Raw genomic sequence first — 22497 nt, 5'->3', positions numbered from 1 at the left:
TCAACCATCTGATCAATTCATATGTTGAGAGAAGAATATAGTTATTCCTTCTTATGGTGCTATTCCATGAAAGGGCTTTGAATTTTAACTTAAAATTTCCCTTTATTCTGCTGTGTTACCAGAGGGTGGCTCACAAAGTTTCATAACACATTCCATTAAATTCAGTGCCATGTCTTATATTGTGTTTTTTCAAGGATCTTGGGCTGTAACAGATGTTGGAATGGAATGAATATGTTCCATTTTTAGCTTTTGTGGACGTGCTTAGTAAGGTTGGTCTCTCTAGCATATGAACTTGTCTGACAGAGAATTTGTCAATTGACCAGACAAAGTGTTGCCAGTCTCTTGGGAATCCTGTCATGCTTATGCGTAAAATGGAGCATAGTGAACTAACTTAATGAGATGCATCCTTGCTATTTCTATTATAGTTGTAGAAGTCCAGCTTGGCTTTAAGATGATAACTTACATTTCTTTTTCCAGCATTGCTCTTCATAGTGTGGCTGCATAGAAATTCTAACAGCTTAGGATTTGAAGACCATCTTTCTGATAGCGTTTATTTGATTTATGGTTTATTTTGGCTATCATTGAAGAGTGGTAATGTTATTTTCATATTTTATATTGGATCGTTTAGTGGTAGCTAATAAAGGTAAATTCTTCAGTTTTGAAGTTTATGTTTTCAGACCCCTTTTCACTGAATCAGTAATCTAGACTTATTATTATCTTGTTCATATTTTAAGCATATATTGCAGAGAACTCTGCTTGTGTAGTGTCATTGATTATTTGCCTCTTTCCTGTATATCCTTGACATCTTGGTGGGGCTTGCTTATTTCCAAGATTGAAGTGACGGTCTGTTTGCTGTGACTTATTTTTTTGATGAAATTTAGCTTTTACCTTTCTGAAGAGGAATCTTTAAATATTGTAAGAAACACAATATTTGAGAGAAATTCATAGTCCACCAAATTCAATCTAGTTTTCAATGTTGTTACAGAGAATTTTGACAAGAAAAAACAGTCTCAGTGGAGTTCAGTACCGAGATGAACCTGCTATATTTGCATGGGAGCTTATGAACGAACCTCGTTGTCTTTCAGACGTATCTGGACAGACTCTCCAGGTATACCTCAATAGGTTTTTGAATCTTCAGATTTGGAAAGACGTATCTAATCGAATTCAGTTAGCTTCCATTGAGCGTAAACCATAATGCATAGAAAGTCATTCAGTATCCTAATGATTAATTCAATTTGAAATATTTATGCATTATCAGATGGATAGGTTTATATTTTATAATATTCACATTCTAAACATTGGAAGATGTAAACCATTTCTGTTTTATGTCATCATCTTGGGATTTTTGTCATCAACTGCAGGCATGGATTACAGAAATGGCACAGTTTTTGAAGTCAATTGATGGTAATCACCTTCTAACTGTTGGGCATGAAGGTTTCTATGGGCCAACAACTCCAGAAAAATTTGAAGTGAACCCAGGAGATTGGGCTCAGGCACTTGGTGTTGATTTCATGCACAATTCAGCTATTGAGGCTATTGACTTTGCATCAGTCCATGCTTATCCTGATAGCTGGTGCGTATTTTGTGAGATTTTTATCGTGGTCTGGAAGTTTTAGTCAAAGGGGGAAAACTAGTTTAGCGTTTTCTATATTATGCCTCTGTTCTGTCCACTTTTAAGTGACTTAAATTTTTTATTTGCAGCTGAAAACAAGTTCTGTGGTATTGGTGCAGGGTTCCCGATAAGGAACTAGATGGCAAACTTGGATATTTTTCTAGATGGGTGAAATCTCATATTGAGGATGGAGAGCAAGTCCTGAAGAAGCCGGTACTTTTCACAGAGTTTGGATTGTCGTCACTATGTAAAGACTATGAAGCAAGCCACCGAGATCTCTTATTGAAGACAATGTATGATAAGATATATGAGTCGGCAAAGGAAGGTGGAGCTGGAGCTGGAGCTATGGTTTGGCAATTTGTACTAGAAGGGATGGAAGAGTATGGTGATGAATTTTCTATCATCCCATGGCAGCGGCAGTCGACATATAACCGGATAATAGAACAATCCTGCCGATTGCAAATTCTTAGGAGGACTGAAGGTGAAGAAAAGCAAAGCTTATCTGCTGCCTGTGCAAGCTTATAAACAAATATCTTTTGCAATCTGCAAACTAGGGTATATGGTATGATAATGTTGCATTAAAATTCAAAGCCTCGGGGTTGCAGGAATTAGTTTCAGAAAACCATTTCTTGTTCCATTAGACTCTGCAGTGGCAGAGATACATAAATAGTTATCGAACCTTATAAGCTAACTGTAGAGTAATTTTTTGTATAAACATTGAATTTCATTGTGAGTGGCCTATTTCAAGACCAATATCTTTTGAACTTTGGATATAATTATAAGTTGGACTTGAGAAAGCTGCTGAAGCTCACACTATACACAATTTCAAAATTACAACTCCAGCACTCTAAAATGTATTCTTGGTTCCAAGAAAACTTTAAAAGGCTAATGATGAAGGCATTGGCAGAATCTGTTTTGAGGAAGGAAATGAATTGCTTATCTGATGGAACAATTTGGCATACCCGGTACCATCTAGCCGAGCTTATATTAACATTCCGCAAATATTCATGGTCTTTTTTCTTTTTATGTATGCACTGAATGGTAGTTTTGGATTTTATCGGCAAGGTACCAAATCAAAATTTAAACTTGTGCTTCCAGGCTGACAGAATTAGAGGAAAAATGAAATGAAAGATCTAACATTCACGAGACCAGAAGATCTATTGGACCACCAAGCAATGTCAAGAAAGAATTGTACAGGAGAGGGGTCGGTTGTTGAGTGAGGCCCAATTGCTGGGATAGTACTCTAGGAGCTTTTGTCATGTCTTAGAACTTAAACGCAAACTTTCAGATTTGAGCCCTTGACCTTCAGTGTCTGGGATAGTACTCTAGGAGCTTTTGTCATGTCTTAGAACTTAAACGCAAACTTTCAGATTTGAGCCCTTGACCTTCAGTGTGCCTCACTTGCGCAAGTTGAGGCTTGTCGCTAATAGGGGAATTTATGAAAATAATACACGCTCCGATATTATAAAAACATCAGATCTACTTCAATAAGCAGAGAATATTTTTACAAGTCAATGAAATGTATTTGTGAAACTGAAATGTCCACATCAACACAAGACTGCAATCTATAATGTACAATTGTTGGTAGATATGCATTTTTCCATTAGGGGAAGAGCACCAATAGTTGTCATATTGACCCTCTAAAAAATACAAATATTTTTGTCAGTATTAATTATAATTATAATTATATCAATAAATATTTAATTGAACACCAATACATGTTCACAACTGAATGTGTATTTGACCACAAAAATATTAAATGTTAAAAAAAATAACTATTGGTACATTTCCAATTTTAATACAAATCAACTTGCATAAAATATATACATTTTTATTTTTTTTTAAAAATTTATGTTTACATTGACCACTCTATGCAAGTGGCTAAAAAGTACAAATGTACTCAAATTACATTTACATATGCACATTTATTGGTGCATTACATGTCATAATAACAATCAAATATTAACTTTATAGACACTCAAGTGTACATTCTCCCAAACATCACTTGACAACTTCATCTATTAAATAGATCTACATTTGGTACCTGCATTTGCAACAACCGGTGTAAGGCTCTCCAGTATCCAAGAATTTGCATAAAATGAATAAAAAAAATCAAATTTCATTCAAGCCAGTGTAGAAAACAAACATTGCTTGCATTTGAAGTCTGAAGGGACCAAAACATTGAAGGATTGCATATTAAATATGAGATGACCGATTCTCACAAAAATTTAAATTTGAAAATCAACTACCACAAATGAATGCATTCATATTCCACATTCAAATTATTTTATAAGACAAAATTTCCCATGTCACTTTCATTACAATCCAATTCACTGCATATTCCTAAGCTCTGCAAATTCCCTCTGCACATTCCTTATTCAAGGGCGCTCATTCAAGTTGGTACACACAAAATAACTAAATTTGTGTTTTTATTAAACTTGATGCTTATTTCCAGTTAATGCAGTCAATGTTTAATGTTATAATTATTTCAATATAAATTATACTGTTTTCAGTAAACTAGCATTTCTTTCATATATTTCTTTTAATATCTCAGAATTGTATTTCATTCCAAGTTTTGCATTCAATACAGTTGTTGTAAATAATATTAACAGGCATACAAATTATACTGCTTTAGTCAACTTAAATTTATAGGCATTTAATTTTATTCGAAACCCTTGATTTTGTTTCATAAAATTTAATGGGTGTATTGCTATTTTCTCCATTGGTTCTAGATTGATTCCGCTTCTTTCTATGAAACCCCTATTTCACACTTAATCCACGACCCTACAATTCTATGGGCATGCAAACACTAGATTCTATACGTAACATGCCCACCCCTACCATTCTATAGGGTAGCAATATGTTTGTTGGGAGAGAAAGGCGTAGAGAGGACCCCCCATCCTTGGGAGTCGAGGGACCCATCCTTTTCTTATGCTATGGAATATCCCTATCTATATAGATAGGTGAGTGCAGAGAGGATTATGATCATTTGTCTCAATGGAGTCGAGGGTTTCATTTAAATGGCACCTCTCTGTTTATAACGCCAAATTCATTACAAAGAATGCAAAAAAAATTGATTATTTTTAATTATTATTCGAAACCCCTTCATTATTTATCTTATCATTCAATGGGTGCGTTGTTCTCCAACATTTCTCCTTCTATTTGTTAATATTTTTATTTCAATAATATGTATGCCTGATAATATTATTTACAGTGAGTATATACTAGTTGTATGGTTATCACACACACACACACACAAATATAAATTTAGGCATATGTTTAAAACATATTTTTAATATTATAAAGTTTAAAATGGGTGGTCAAAAAATCCGTTGAACACCCATAACCGCCTTCCTGCGTATACGTTGAAGATTTTTGGGGGCATTTTCATTGTTTGCTTTGCAAAAAACCTTTTTCTCTGCCATTTCTCCTTCAATTTGTTAATATTTTTATTTCAATAATATGTATGCTTGATAATGTTATTTACAGTGAGTATATACTCACTGTAGATAATATTATCAGGCATACACATATATACTGTTTTCAGACGACTTTATAATATTATCAGGCATACATATTATACTGTTTCAAGACAACTTTAATCTTTTCTATTTATTACTTCCAATAAATTTCATTCAAAGTTTTTAGGCCACTGTACTCAGTGTAAATAATGTTAACAGGCCTACAAATTTTACTGTTCTCAGTCAACTTTATTTTTTGTAGGCTCTACATACACAACAACATCATTTAGTTATTAGTCATATGAGAAATGAATCTGCATCTAATAGAATATCAACAATATCTAGTTTTTAATCACATCACACTTACATCTTTAACTCCTGCATCTCATGCTTTTATTTTGTGTCCTTGTTATATAAAGTTTTAAGTTATGTGGCTATATGGTTATTGTCCACACACACACACACACACACACACACACACACACACACACACACACACACACACACACACTAGCATTTTATTTTGTTAAAAGATGTTCAATGATGGATTTGCACTCATTGGTACCTGCAAAAATTGATTTGTTTTTCATCAGTTCTCTCAATGGCATTGAGGGTTTCATTTCAATCATCTCTCTCTGTTTTTAATGCCAAAATCATTACAAAGAATGCCAAAAAACCAGATTATTATTTACTTTTATTCGAAACCCTCGACTTTTTTTTATCTTCCACAAGTGTGGTTCTTCCTTCAATGCTCCAGCATGCCTGCAAAAAAATGTAATAATTGGGGGTAGTAACGCTGTCACAACAAATCATCCATACAAAATTGCATGCACAACAACATTTTGACCATCTTCAACATTTCACAACATGCATACAATCCTTAGACACATTCATACATACATATTCAAATGCATAAGTACATACATATACATATACATATCCATCTACATACATATGCACATATACATAGAATTGCACAAATGCACATATACATACATATGCATATACATATATATAACATACATACAAAATGCATATAAATAGTTACATATGAAGTGTATGAACACAAAAAATAATCTTGATTTATGAAAACACAAATTTTGTTATTCAGTGTGTACCAACATCAATTGACACCCTTCAATTAGGTATGATTTTTATGATCTAGTAATGAAAGTAGGACAATAAATTCTGTCTAATAAAATCATTCGAATGTGGAAAATGAATGCATGAATTTGTTGTAGCTGATTTTCAAATTTCAATATAGGTGAGAAACAATATGCAGACAATTGGATTATAATGAAAGTGACGAAAAATTATGTCTTATAAAATAATTTGAATGTGGAATATGAATGCATTCATTTGTGATAGTTGATTTTCAAATTAGATTTTTTGTGGGAAACAATCGGTCATTTCATATATAATATGCAATCCTTGAATGATTCGATCCTTTCAGACATCATATGCAAACAATGTTTATTTTCTACAATGGCTTCAACGAATGGAGGTATATATATGTATCATATAAAATCTATACACATATATATACTCATGTGTGTGTGCACACACCCACACCCACACCCACACACACACACACACACACACACGCATGCATGCATGCATACATACATACATACATACATATACATACATATACATATATACATATATACATGCATATATATACATATACATGTATATATTGATTTGAATTATGGATTCAGATGACAACACCTGAGTGAGAACCTGCGGTATTGTAAATTCTGTTACAAGAACCAGAAATCATAGAATTGAAGCAAGCCAAAAAGTAATCTATTTCATTCGAAAACCCAACATATAGAAGTTCATGAGATTCCAAGAGTCACAAAAAACCGCTTGAGAATTGAAGTCCAACAGTCACATTTGTTCATTACATAATAAAATCTAAAAACTACGAAATTTTCAAAAAACTATATCAAATTTTATCCTAACTTCAACTAGACATAACTTTCTGCTCGGGACTCGAAATTAGGAGCCGTTGATCTCGTTGGAAAGGTCTCCAAGAGTTGTAGACACGAATCGCTAGTTGCAAGGGCTAAAAATGCCCTTAAGACCTTCAAAAATGCAAATTACTAACATATAGACAAACTAAAGTAAAAAAAATAATATAATTCAATTTTTTTTCTGATCATTACTTCCCCCTTGGAAAGCAATGGGCCCCATTGCATCAAAACTTTGAATGAGATGAGGAAAACGTTCATGAAGCTGCTCTTTGGTAAACCACTTTCCTTGTTGAGCAATCTGCCCTGCTCGAACTACTTTGTACAAGTAAATATGTTGTTGTTTGAGTGTTTTCACCATGGTGTCCACAATCTGATCGCATTGGAATGGGGTAGCTGCATTTGGATTCAATTCTGTAGAGGAGATTGTTTCTGCCACATCTGCCACATCTAATAGTGGAGGAAAATATTGTCACAACCCTCCTTTATCACTTTTTGATTTGATACAATTCTATTATATTTTTGGTTGAGCTATTGAAAATGATTGAATAAATATTATAAAAGAATAAAAATGGACACACACACACACTTGGAGAATATAATTATTTTTATTTCCCACTCCCAATTATGGCACATGTTGTAGGAGGAATTAAAAGCTTCTAGAGGAATCTTCAATGCCTTGCATGTAACTCCCCCACTAGGTTTTTAATCAATTTGCATGAGTCCAATATTGGAAAAGAATCTCATTCTTAATTAATTTCTCTAGATAGTGGAATAAGGGATTTTTCTTATATATTGTATGCAAGTTTTCATAAGAGGGAGTTGATTATGTTTTGAAGAAAATTTTCCAAGTTTCCTTGTTGTTAGTAGGATCTTCTTTGGTAGTCTCATTTTCGTTGTAGGATTGTTAAGTTGTTCTTGAAGATTTCTCTTAAGTTGCAAGGAAGGATAGCTAGAAGATTGGAGAAGATTCAACATCGAGCTTCGATAAGCCAGGTTCTCTTCTTTTGTCATTTACATATGAGAAACTTGTATTATCAAAAAATATAGCTCCTAGATCTTCTTTTATCTACAATTTTTTTTTATTAGATTGCAAATCTTTTCTTCTTATTTAGGGATAAATATTGATAAAAGTACTTTCATATAATGCATGTAAAAGATAGCTTTATTATTTATTTAATTTTCTTTAGAAAATATATATCAAATCTTGCTTTTGTTTTTCCAAAAGATTTTCTTTTATCTATGCAAAAAAAAAATCATATTCTCCTTATTTAAATTTCTTTTCTGAGATTAAAAAATCTTCTCTATGTGATTAAGTGATAACCATTGTGTATGAATCTTGTCCATGTTTCTCTTCTCTTAAATTCATTACTGGATTGGGAATTTAAATGTAAATCTTTTCTTACATTAAAATCTTACTTCCCTGTGAACAGAAAATGTCTGCTAATAAAATATAAACCTCATTGTATTCAAATCTCTTTGTGAATATTAGTTGAAAAATGAGGTATAAATCTCTCCGTGAATATTAGTTTTGTACATTGCTGAAACAATTTAGTTCTCTGCGTTATTCATCCTTGTGAATAAATTCTTATTCTCATTTGTTTTGCATTAATATTTCTATTACACATATATCTGGCTATATATTTCTCTCTATGCTTGAATAAATTGAAAATGAAAACTATATATATATATATATATATAAAGTATTTATATTATCGTTAGAAGTTTATGCAAACACATTTTATGCGAAATCGTACGAAGAAATTTAACTTCGCATAGTGGACCGACGCAGGGGGGGACGAGGCGAAGTTATTACCCACAGGAGAGTGGTACCCTCCACTAACCTAGGGTCACTGCTATGGCAGTGGCCGCAAGGTAGTGGAGGGGACCATGGTGGTCCCCTCATCATTGTGGGCCTGCACCCGCAGTGATGATGGGACCCGTGGGCCCCTCCCCACTTCCCATTATTTTAAAACAAAACCTCATTTTTTTTATATATATTAAATTACAATTTAAAAATTATTAATAATTGCTTAGTTAAATTTTAAGTTTAATTGTAAATTAAACTTAGGAAAATTTATAAGTAATTAGGATCATTGTGTAGTGAATTTGTAATTTTTAAATTTATGTGTATAATTGAAATCTCTCAACCCATTGGAGATTTATTGGGTTACTTAGTCGATAATTTTCAGATTCATTTAAAACAATTAAGTCATATTATTATGATTTGATCCAAAATTGCCAAAAAGTTTAAACTAATTGTTCATTTTGAACTAGTAACGCTATAATTAATTATTCTCGTGATGGAAGTAAACATTGCTTAATTTTGCATGTAAATAACACTATTTTTGCATCATACGAATTATTTATATATTAATTTGCATTCATTGATGATCAAGTTACATTTCCATTATTGCTATGCAAGCTACCCATTTTAATATGTGAGTTCATAATTGTCATTATCGTGCAATTATATATTAAATAGTTTAGTTGTAGAAGAATGGTAATACTATCAAGTGGTAATTGAATGCCATAGAAGTAGTTATTTCAATTAATTAAACTCTACAATTATGTACATTCAATTCATAATTATTTTCAAGCATGATGTTTTCATAGCTTCTTAGTTAGAAAACTAAATAAAGGAAGTTGGAAAACCAAAACCTAGCAGCGTTCAGTATATACAGTGCCTCTGGGTCACGCTTACGGGTAATGTCGTCGTGTTGAACTACTGCACTTAATGCCTAATAAAGCTGCATCAATGATGTCTATGGCATCGTCCCTATAAATCGTCGGGGAGTAATAAGGGACACTTGGAAGTTAAAATCCAAGGGGCGGGTAATACCCCTTGGATCGATAATCTAATAAGATAATCCTTAGAATAGTTTTACATCCGCTGAGTTAAACCATAGTAAACCCACTTTAAGGTTGATTAAGTGAAATGCTTTTATGAAATTAATTTAATCTTGAAGAGTTGTTGATGATTGACAATTGGGTCAAGGGTGATGCTTATGATAAGTATTAGGATCTAGTTGTTTTAGGCCACAAGCAATAGGCCACCTTGAGCCTTTGCTTAAGTGCTACCACCATGGGTAGCAACCACAGAGAAACTGTCTGAGACATTGACCCTAGAAAGGGTTGCATACCCACTAATCAGTTTACATCAAACCATAGTGTAGAAAATAGAACTACATGCTTTACGCCTTGATCCTATGCCGAAACGGGTATGTAGGCAGTCTAGGGACGAAGTTGTCCCTAGTACTCAGGCGTTCGTGGGCGGGGTCTAGGCTTGGTAAGAAGAAGGATTGAGTAGAATCCTAAATTGAAAGATAAGTATAATAAAAAAAGGAAAAAGTAATTCAATGCATACTCGAAAGGAATCCCGTATGGATTCGCTTGACTTCCTGAGGCTTTAAGCCAAATTTTGAGGTGGAATTCAAGCTTGTATTATGTTATTCTAATTTCTCCTAAGGACGGCGACCTCGGTGCACTCCTATTATAAGAGTGTAGTACTTAGTGAGTGGCTCAGGACCCGAATGGTCCCGATGAGTCTAAGTCTCTGGCTAGAGCACCTCCTATCCCGATTGGATAGATGCCTACCCTGTATGGGTAGATGCCTATCCCGTATTGGATAGATGAAATCTTATGTCCTGTATGGACAGATGCCTAACCCGTATGCTTAGATGCTCATCCCGGATGGATGAATGCCTAATCCAAATGGATGGATGCCCGAAGTATGCAATTGAATCAAACACAAATGATTAAATTAAACAAAAAAAAGAAAAGAGAATGGTCAAATTTTGTTGGGTTGAACAAGGTGGGTCATTACATGTGGTATCAGAGCAAAGGTTCAAATCTAGGCCTTGTGCTCACTTCAATTTACACAACTAAGGGAATGTTTTGCAATGGTAGAAATTAAATTAAAAAAAATATCTTAAATCAAGAACTAACTACATAATTTAACTTTCAGGTAAAACCCTAAAATGGCTGGAGGAAGAGGAAGAGGAAGAGGAAGAGGTAATGGAAGACGTACTACTGCTAGGAGACAAAGGGAAGCTAACCATGAGGAAAATCATGAAGAAAACCATGAAGAAAACCATGAGTAAGACCATGAAGGGGATCAACATAACCCAGGGAATAACGAAGATGGGGTCGAGGCTATAATCAACCTTCTAACCGAACAAAGGGATAAAATCAACTTCTTGGAACAATCAATGCAGGACATTTGGGCAAGGGAGAATGACATTGAAAATCAAAGTGGTACTGAAAATGGAAACCCTGGTAGCAATCAAAGGAATATGATGGGCAATAGAAAAGAAAATAACATATTGGAACTCTCTAAGGACTTAAAGAAAATCACCCCTCCTAAGTTCGATGGGAGGCAAATTGGTGAAGGAGCTGAGAATTGGTTAAATGAAATGGAAAAGTATTTTGAACTAAGAGATTTTATCGAAACAACCAAGGCCTTATGGGGTTCCTATAAACTCACAGGGGAGGCAGCTAGTTGGTGGACCAACACCAAGGAGCAAAATGGGCATAGCAGGGATACGATCACATGGCATCAATTTGTTCACCACTTCCGAAAAAGGTGGCTCCCTCAATTGTTCTTTGATGAGAAGGTGACAGAATTCCATAATCTACGTCAAGGGCCCCTATTAGTCCAACAATATTGGGATAAGTTCATCAAATTACTTAAGTACGTACCTATGTATCAGAAAGATGAAGAAGGCCAAGCAAGGAAGTTCATTTTGGGACTAAATACCAACATAGTGGTAGAGGTTGACATGCATGGACCCAAAAACATGAATGAAGTACTTGAAAAGTCCCTAAGGCAAGAGAGGAAGATTCAAACACTAGCAAGGTAGAACTATAATGGGAACCACTCTTTTAAAAGAAAGCGGGAATTCAGGGGGAACACTAACTTCAACAAAGGTCAAAGGAATAATTCTTCTGAAAAAAGGCCACCCCCTAATCAATATCAGAGGAATGGAAATAATAATAATAACAGGAACAATAATAACAGAGGCAACTATAACAGGAATGACCAGCAAAATAGGATAACTTATCCACCCAGGGCCAATGAAACAAGGAATGATCCCCCTAGGAATCAAGGCAGGAGGGGTCCTCCAGGTGGATGCTTTATGTGTGGGGAAAACCATTTTGCTAGAGAGTGTCCCAGGATGCAAGGTCAGATTAGGGATAATCAACCCTGACAAGGGCCCCAACAAAGGATTCATGCAGCAATTAGGAACCGAAGAGCAAGATTCCAAAATGTTCCCGTGGAAACTACAGGTACACTATTTGAACAACCAATTTCAATTCTAATTGACACTAGGTCATCTAAATGTTTCATCTCACCTGAATTAGTAAGAAAATATGCATTTAAAGTTAATCAAATGGAGTCATCATGGACAGTTCAATATGGGGATAAGGCAACTAGGGAAGTAACTAAGTGTTTGCCGAGGGCAAGGGTACAATTTTCTAAGTTTGAAACAAGGGTAGATCTCTATATGGCACCCCTAGGATTATATGAGGTAATTATCAGAATGAGTTCGTTAACAGATCATCAAGATAATGTAGACTTCTATAACAAAGTTGTTGAATGCTTGGATGATGGGGGGAAAAGGGGCAAAATCCAAGGAAAGTTCAATCCCATTAATATAGAAACCATATCAGCCATGCAATTAAAGAAGGAAAGAAGAAGAGGAGGCCTAATCTATATGATTGAAATTGATGAAGGAAAAGAGGAAATTACCTCAACCTTTGAAAATAACCCTTTCTTAAAGGAATTCAAGGATGTATTTCCAGAAGAATTACCCAGCTTACCCCCTAAAAGGAAGTTTGACTTTTCTATCGACGTACTACCTGGAGCTGAACCAGTATCAAGGGCACCTTACCAAATGAACAAACCTAAATTACAAGAGCTCAAAATGCAATTAGAGGAACTCTTAGCTAAGGGATTAATAAGGCCAAGTGTATCACCATGGAGAGCACCAGTCTTATTCGTTAAGAAGAAGGATGGAACCTTAAGACTATGCATCAACTATAGGATGTTGAACAAGGTCACAATAAAGAATAGGTATCCCTTACCTCGAATAGAGGATCTTTTTGACCAAATGAAAGGAGCAGCAGTTTTCTCAAAGATAGACCTCCGATCAGGATACCATCAACTCAGAATTAAGGAGGAGGACATTTCGAAGACAACTTTCAGGACTAGATATGGGCATTATGAATTCATAGTAGTTCCTTTTGGTGTAACCAATGCCCCAGCTGCATTTATGAACCTAATGAATAGTGTACTCCATGACTACTTGGACAAATTTGTTTTGGTATTTCTGGATGACATATTGATTTACTCTAGGAATGAGGAGGAACATTTAGTACACCTACAAATTGTTTTGCAAAGGTTGAGGGAACATAAGTTATATGGGAAATTGTCAAAATGTGCCTTCTTCGAAGAAAAGATTCACTACCTTGGTCATATAATATCAAAGGAAGGAATAGCGGTAGATCCAGATAAGATAAAGGCAATAGTAGAATGGCCAATCCCTAAAAATGTTTCAGAGGTAAGAAACTTTATCGGGCTAGCAAGGTACTATATGAGGTTTGTGGAAGGATTCTCTAAGATAGAAAACCCCATCACCTCATTACAGAGGAAGGGTAAAAGGTTTGTGTGGACATAACAAAGTGATAAGGCATTCCAAATTTTGAAGGGGAAACTAACTTCAGTACCCATTCTAAAAGTACCAGATCCGAATGGACACTTCACAGTCGTAACTGATGCTTCTATTGAAGGTTTAGGAGGAGTACTTGTCCAAGATGAAGGGGTAGTAGCTTACGAGTCCAGGAAGCTGAAGACTCATGAAGTTAATTATGCACCCCACGACTTAGAGTTAGCAGCGATTGTGCATGCCCTATAGAAATGGAGACACTTCTTACTAGGGAAGCCCTTTGAGTTAAAGTCAGATAACCAAGGACTAAAGTACATCTTTACCCAACCCCACTTAAATGCCAAACAAAGAAGGTGGTTAGAGTTTCTAAGTGAATATGATTTTGAAATTGAATATATTAAGGGGAAGGAAAATAGGGTGGCAGATGCTTTAAGTAGGAGGAGACACTTGATGACTATAGCAACATTCAAAACTTTTTTCAAAAGGCAGGTAATGGATGAGCAGGGACATGACCCATGGTATGAACAAGTCAAATTGACTTTAGAGTACAATCCAACCGATCCTAAGGTTGAAGGGTATATATTAGATGAAGATGGGCTGCTCAGATACAATAGTACAATCTATATTCCTAATTCAAGAGACTTAAGGGAAGTAGTCTTGTCGGAGGCTCATAATGCCCCTTATTCAGGGCACCCAGGAGTTAACAAACTTTACACGGATCTAAAGAAGTTATACTTTTGGCAAGGGATGAAGAATGACATAGTCAAGTATGTGGCTAAATGTTTGGAGTGTCAAAGAGTAAAGGAAGAACATAGGCATCCAGCTGGACTATTACAGTTACACGATGTACCTCAACACAAGTGGCAAGTTATTAGCATGGATTTTGTGCAAGGGTTGCCCATGTCACCTTCTAGGCATGATACAATAATGGTGGTAATTGACAAACTCACTAAGGTGGCACACTTTATACCAGGGAATCTGACGGATGATGCACCTACCTTGGCTAGGCGCTTTGTTAAGGAAATATTTAGGTTGCATGGAATTCCAGAGAAAATCATATCAGATAGAGATGCTAGATTCACTTCAAGGTTTTGGACAACTCTTCAAACAGCTCTGGGAACTCAACTAAATTTTAGCACTGCATACCATCCTGAAACCGATGGTCAAACAGAAAGGACAAATCGGATTTTGGAAGACCTACTTCGCATGTACTGCATGGACCAACAGAAGAAATGGGAAGATTACCTACCTTTGGTAGAGTTTGCTTACAACAATACATATCAAACATCTTTGGGAATGGCACCTTTCGAAACTTTGTATGGTAGACCATGTCGAACACCTTTGAGTTGGGATAGCCTCAAAGATAGAGTAATTGTTGGACCAGATATGTTGAAGGAAATGGAAAGGAAAACTAAGGAAATTAGGCAAAAATTGAAGGAAGCCTCAGATAGGCAGAAAAGTTATGCAGACAGGAACAAGACACCAAGGGAGTTTGAGGTGGGAGAGAAAGTCTTGCTAAGGGTTAGGCCACACAAGAGTTCCATAAGGTTCGGGAAAAAGACCAAGCTTGCACCTCGTTATGTTGGACCCTTTGAAATATTGGAAAGGATTAATCCAGTTGCATACCGATTGGCCTTACCTCTCCAGTTGAGCCGAATCCATGATGTCTTCCATGCATCTCTTCTTAAAAAGTATGTACTTGATGAAAAACATATTTTGAATTGGGATGCCTTACAGGTCCAAGAAATGGGAGGAATAATGATAGAGCCATTCAAAATCTTGGAGGCACCAGTGCCAATTGCACAACAGAGAGGTTGATCAATGCAAAGTACAATGGAATCAGTATGATGAAAAGAATGCCACATGGGAAGATACTAGGGAAACACAACAGTTGTTTCCTTTTTTGTTTTAAACTAATCATGGACTATAGACTCTTTTGGATACATTCAATAAGTGCATCGGGACGATGCACAAATTAAGGGGGGAGGATGTCACAACCCTCCTTTATCACTTTTTGATTTGATACAATTCTATTATTTTTTTGGTTGAGCTATTGAAAATGATTGAATAAATATTATAAAAGAATAAAAATGGAAACACACACACACTTGGAGAATATAATTATTTTTATTTTTATTTTCCCACTCCCAATTATGGCATATGTTGTAGGAGGAATTAGAATCTTCTAGAAGAATCTTCAATGCCTTGCATGTAACTCCCCCACTAGGTTTTTAATCAATTTGCATGAGTCCAATATTGGAAAAGAATCTCATTCTTAATTAATTTCTCCAGATAGTGGAATTAAGGGATTTTTCTTATATATTGTATGCAAGTTTTCATAAGAGGGAGTTGATTATGTTTTGAAGAAAATTTTCCAAGTTTCCTTGTTGTTAGTAGGATCTTCTTTGGTAGTCTCATTTTCGTTGTAGGATTGTTAAGTTTTTCTTGAAGATTTCTCTCAAATTGCAAGGAAGGATAGCTAGAAGATTGGAGAAGATTCAACATCGAGCTTCGATAAGCCAGGGTCTCTTCTTTTGTCATTTACATATTAGAAATTTGTATTATCAAAAAATATAGCTCCTAGATCTTCTTTTATATATAAATTTTTTTTATTAGATTGCAAATTTTTTCTTCTTATTTAGGGATAAATATTGATAAAAGTACTTTCATATAATGCATGTAAAAGATAGCTATATTATTTATTTAATTTTCTTTAGAAAATATATATCAGATCTTGCTTTTGTTTTTCCAAAAGATTTTCTTTTATCTGTGCAAAAAAAAATCATATTCTCCTTATTTAAATTTTTTTTTCTGAGATTAAAAATCTTCTCTGTGTGATTAAGTGATAACCATTGTGTATGAATCATGTCCATGTTTCTCTTCTCTTAAATTCATTATTGGATTGGGAATTTAAATGTAAATCTTTTCTTACATTAAAAGCTTACTTCCCTGTGAACAGAAAATGTCTGCTAATAAAATATAAACCTCATTGTATTCAAATCTCTCTGTGAATATTAGTTGAAAAATGAGGTATAAATCTCTCTGTGAATATTAGTTTTGTACATTGCTGAAACAATTTAGTTTTCTGTGTTATTCATCCCCATGAATAAATTCTTATTCTCATTTGTTTTGCATTAATATTTGTATTACACATATATCTGGCTATATATTTCTCTCTATGCTTGAATAAATTGAAAATGAAAACTATATATATATATATATATATATATATATATATATATATATATATATATATATATATATAAAGTATTTATATTATCGTTAAAAGTTTATGCAAACACATTTTATGCGAAATCGTACGAAGAAATTTAACTTCACATAGTGGACCGACACAGGGGGGGACAAGGTGGAGTTATTACCCGCAGGAGAGTGGTACCCTCATCACTACGGGCCTGCACCCGCATGGCCGCAGTGATGATGGGGCCCGTGGGCCCCTCCTCACTTCCCATTATTTTAAAAAAAAACCTCATTTTTTTTTTTATATATATTAAATTACAATTTAAAAATTGTTAATAATTGCTTAGTTAAATTTTAAGTTTAATTGTAAATTAAACTTAGGAAAATTTATAAGTAATTAGGATCATTGAATTTGTAATTTTTAAATTTATGTGTATAATTGAAATCTCTCAACCCACTGGAGATTTATTGGGTTACTTAGTTGATAATTTTCAGATTCATTTAAAACAATTAAGTCATATTATTATGATTTGATCCAAAATTGCCAAAAAGTTTAAACTAATTGTTCATTTTGAACTAGTAACGTTATAACTAATTATTCTCATGATGGAAGTAAACATTGCTTAATTTTGCATGTAAATGGCACTATTTTTGCATCATACGAATTACTTATATATTAATTTGCATTCATTGATGATCAAGTTGCATTTCTATCATTTTCATGCAAGTTACCCGTTTCAATATGTGAGTTCATAATTGTTATTATCGTGCAATTATATATTAAATAGTTTAGTTGTAGAAGAATGGTAATACTATCAAGTGGTAATTGAATGCCATAGAAGTAGTTATTTCAATTAATTAAACTTTGCAATTATGTACATTCAATTCATAATTATTTTCAAGCATGATGTTTTCATAGCTTCTTAGTTAGAAAACTAAATAAAGGAAGTTGGAAAACCAAAACCTACCAGCGTTCGGTATATACAGTGCCTCTGGGTCACGCTTACGGGTAATGTCGTCGTGTTGAACTACTGCACTTAACGCCTAATAAAGTTGCATCAATGACGTCTGTGGCATCATCCCTATAAATCATCGGGGAGTAATAAAGGACACTTGGAAGTTAAAATCCAAGGGGCGGGTAATCCCCCTTGGATCGATAATCTATTAAGATAATCCTTAAATGATTTTTACATCCGCTGAGTTAAACCATAGTAAACCCCCTTTAGGGTTGATTAAGTGAAATGCTTTTATGAAATTGATTTAATCTTGAAGAGTTGTTGACGATTGACAATTGGGTCAAGGGTGACGCTTATGATAAGTATTAGAATCTAGTTGTTTTAGGCCACAAGCAATAGGCCACCTTGAGCCTTTTCTTAAGTGCTACCACCGTGGGTAGCAACCGTAGAGAAACTGTCTGGGACATTGACCCTAGAAAGGGTTGCATACCCACTAATCAGTTTACATCAAACCATAGAGTAGAAAATAGAACTACATACTTTACGCCTTGATCCCGTGCCGAAACGGGTATGTAGGCAGTCTAGGGACAGAGTTGTCCCTAGTACTCAGGTGTTCGTGGGTGGGGTCTAGGCTTGGTAAGAAGAAGGATTGAGTAGAATCCTAAATTGAAAGATAAGTATAATAAAAAAAGGAAAAAGTAATTCAATGCATACTCGGAAGGAATCCCGTATGGATTCGCTTGACTTCCTAAGGCGGAATTCAAGCTTGTATTATGTTATTCTAATTTCTCCTAAGGATGGAGACCTCGGTGCATGTTGGTATTTTGGTATGGTTTTGTCATTGATGTCAACAACTACTAAAACACTAGCATTTTGGAGATCCAACAACATTCACCGGCAAGCAAGTAACTATTGCACAGTTACTGGTATCTGGTACACCGGCAAGATATAATGATCACCGACACTTGGAATGGCATGAAAAACACATGGTTATGTCGGAGACATCATTTGGACATCTTGTCCTATAATTTTGTTCATTGGTATATTCATAGTTGCATATTTGTTGTTACCGGCAAATAGGTCTAGGGTTACACTGGCAGGTTTATCTTTTCCAGATCAACATGGCACGCTATGGAGATGATTAATTATTGTTGTAAATACATTATGCTGACATGTTCAATTGGTTATTGCATTGGATATTATATTGTTTGTAAAATATTTTTTTGTAATATCTTGTAGACCCGACCTACTAAAATTGGTCTTAGGTTATAGTATAAATGTAAGATCTTATTTGTAAGATCAAATGTAGAATGCGAAAAAAGATTATGTGAAGGTATATGCGAGATTAAGCATAGCTATACACGCAGACATCATTTGAAGATTGAAGGAGGGTTTTTGTGGAAGCATATCAGCATTACACCGGTACTGAATCCAGCATATGAAGATGCTATTTTGTGCAGTACATTCTTATTGGATTTAACCATCCAACTGTAGTCAGTGTGACTCCTATTTTGTGATTGAGCAGTGAGCTCTAGGCTATTGGCCTTTCTACATGTGCAGACCCCATTTATGTACACTTACTATCTGCAGTAGTATCATCTGATTGTGGGTAAGGTTTCCCACCGTAGTTTTTCCCCTTACAGGGTTTCCACATACAAATATTGGTTTTATATGTTGTGGATGACTTTGTGTTTATGTTTCATGCACTAATCCTTATAGGTATAGCAATTAACTGTTATAACTGTCTACCGGCATACTTAACTAGTTTACCGGTATTAAGCATTAAGTTGGTTAACTTGTTTTTGGTTTAAATTTATTTGACAACTGATTCACCCCCCCCTCTCAGTTGTCTCCGGGACCTAACAATTGGTATCAGAGCTTAGTCCTCTTTTGCAAAAGTTTAACAGCTTGAGGAGATCCAATGTCTACTAATTATTTCAGGAAGGATAGTCCTAAACTTGATGGAACTAACTATGGCATATGGAAGATCAGAATGGAGACACATCTGAATTGCATTGGAAAAGATATCTGGGAAGTTACAAAGAATGGTTATACTGCTGTTGTACAAGGTCAGCCCAGTCCAGCTAACTTGACAAAAGATGAGGAAAATGAGATGCACTTTTGAGCACATTATTAGATCAACAAATCATGGGACTATCAGATAGGTCTACTGCTAAAGCTATTTGGGATCATTTGGAAACACTGAATGAAGGAGATTCCATAGTCAAAATTGCAAAACTTGAAAGCTTCCAAGTCAGGTATGAACATCTGAAAATTTAAGAAGATGAAAGGATTTATGCTTTTATGGAAAGAGTAAATGAAATTATTTTGGGTATTAAATGTTGTGGAGGAACCTTAAGTGAGGATGAAATTGTTTCAAAATTTTTAAGAGGATTGCCACCAGCATATAAAATGAAAGTCACTACTATAAATGAGTTAAGAACAATGCCTAATACATCAGTTACAAGGGATACATTGATTTGGAAACTTTCAGCTTTTGAAATTGAAGAATTTGGTCCTGTTGCTACTATAAAGACAGATTTGGCCTTTAAAGCATCAACATCATCTGCTCCATCATTTGACAAATCTGATTGGAAAGCCTTTTATGCAAGAGAACTTGAAGAAAGTAGGAAAGAAAATGAAGAACTTGAAGAACTTGAAGCACTATTTGCAAGGAAAATGCCTAAAGGTCCAGTTGGAAGTAAGTATGAAGGTAAAGCACCCTTTAAATGTTTTAACTGCAATAAGATTGGTCATATGGCTTCAAGATGCCCTGATAGACATGCTAGACTAAGAGAAGAAGCTAGAAGAACATACAAGCCTAGCCCTGAATATCAGAGATACAGATTTAAGAAGAATAAAGACAAATCTTGTCACATTGCTGATGAAGGTGTGACTGATGAAGTAAAGGATGAATGGATCATTGATTCAGGATGCTCACATCATATGACAGGAGACAAAGGTAAATTCTTGAACTTTCGAGAATACAATGGAGGCTTAGTGAGATTTGGAGATGACAAAGCTTGTTCAATCAAAGGTAAAGGTTCAATATCTCTTGATGGTAAGCATAACACTGACAATGTCTACTATGTTGAAGGATTAAAGCATAATCTTTTGAGTGTTGGTCAATTAGTTGAGAAAGGATTTTAGTTACAATTTAAAAATGGAAAATGCAAAATCATGAACAGGACTAGTTTGGAAATTGCAACCGATAATCAAACTAGAGGTAATATCTTTCATTTGAATAACAATGAAAAGACATGCTTAATTGCACATATAGATGAAAGTTAGTTATGGCATAAGAGACTCTGTCATGTAAACTTTGATTGCATGGTAAAGATCAGTACTACTAAGGCAGTTAGAGATTTACCTAAAATTGTCAAACCTCAGAATACAATATGTAAAGAATGTCAATTTGGAAAACAAGTTAGAGCTAGTTTCAAAAGTATTCTAGAAAAATAAAATAATGCTCTTGATTTGATTCACACTGATTTATGTGGTCCAGCTAGAACTAAAAGCTTACAAGGTGATAGATATTTCATGCTAATTATTGATGACTATTCTAGAATGTGTTGGGTTACTTTTCTTAGAGAAAAATCAGAAGCACTTGGAAAGTTCAAACTATTCAAAGCAATGGTAGAAAATGAAACCGGTAAGAAAATCAAATGTTTAAGATCAGATCAAGGAGGCGAATTTACATCTAAGGAATTTAATACATTCTGTGAAGTGAATGGAATCAGAAGACAACTATCAGCACCTCGGACACCACAACAGAATGGAGTTGTTGAAAGAAAAAACATAACTATCTTGGATGCAATAAGAAGTATGTTATCAGAAGCAAACTGTAGGATTTTGCCAAGATCAAGGGCACAATGAAAAGCATAAAAAGAGACAATAGAATGACAAGAACAAAACCGTATTCTCATCAATATGCAAATGATCAACTGGATTAACCAATACAATGAATATAGGCCTGCTTATATAGGCAAGGCCATATGGATGTACGAGCACACAATTATGACATGTGGCTCAATGAGAAACAAGGGTAGGTAAGAAATACTAAGGGTAGGTAGGAGAAATAATATAATATTCCACAAGAGGTGGATGACCCACCGAATGTGGAGTGTAACAACAAAATAAGACCACAAAAGGTGGAATTTCTCCTACAAGCTCTATCTCTATGTGCACACTTCCCTAAGTGTCTCAAATCCAAACTACGAAGAGATGCATTATCCTAAGTTAACTTAAGTAAAGTGTAATAATATCCAAAATGAATATTTATTTACACCAACACCCCCCCTTAAGTGCAACTTAGGGGAATGATGACTTAAGTCAACAATGCAAGATGGGTCCCGGCTACTAGGCCATGATAGGTACCCATGTACAATATGCAAATGCAAGCAAAACAATGCAATGTAATCTCTCACAAACGGAGAAAGGGAGAAAACCCAGTGGGAAAAAAACTCCCCCCCAAAAGAGAGATGAATGTACAAAAGACTCTCAAAGAAGAAGGACACAACCTCAAAGAGGAAAAAGTCCCCCCCATAAGAGAGGAAGGAGAAGTTAGCTGACCCCCCCTAATGACACATCCCGCACCCCCAAGAGAGCTCGCAACTGCTGGAACTT

General features: G+C 34.9%; 1 protein-coding gene across 1 annotated transcript; it reads left to right on the top strand.

The window, feature by feature from the left end:
• Positions 1–962: 962 nt before the first annotated feature.
• Positions 963–2540, top strand: LOC131072464 (mannan endo-1,4-beta-mannosidase 2). The gene is made up of 3 exons (XM_058008630.1): positions 963–1108; positions 1362–1573; positions 1732–2540. The coding sequence occupies exons 1-3, from the start codon at positions 974–976 to the stop codon at positions 2135–2137; spliced, it is 753 nt and encodes a 250-aa protein (XP_057864613.1). The 5' UTR covers positions 963–973; the 3' UTR covers positions 2138–2540.
• The last annotated feature ends 19957 nt before the right edge of the window (positions 2541–22497 follow it).

Source organism: Cryptomeria japonica, chromosome 6 (genome assembly GCF_030272615.1).
Source record: "Cryptomeria japonica chromosome 6, Sugi_1.0, whole genome shotgun sequence".
Lineage (NCBI taxonomy): Eukaryota > Viridiplantae > Streptophyta > Pinopsida > Cupressales > Cupressaceae > Cryptomeria > Cryptomeria japonica.
This window is presented reverse-complemented; position numbering and strand designations above follow the sequence as displayed.

What these genes read in the sequence shown, in the direction of transcription:
- LOC131072464 (XM_058008630.1), top strand. Translation starts at nt 974, where the DNA reads ATGTTGTTACAGAGAATTTTGACAAGAAAAAACAGTCTCAGTGGAGTT. An exon ending in TATCTGGACAGACTCTCCAG is followed by an intron (nt 1,109 to 1,361) that starts GTATACCTCAAT and finishes CATCAACTGCAG; the next exon opens with GCATGGATTACAGAAATGGC. An exon ending in CATGCTTATCCTGATAGCTG is followed by an intron (nt 1,574 to 1,731) that starts GTGCGTATTTTG and finishes GTATTGGTGCAG; the next exon opens with GGTTCCCGATAAGGAACTAG.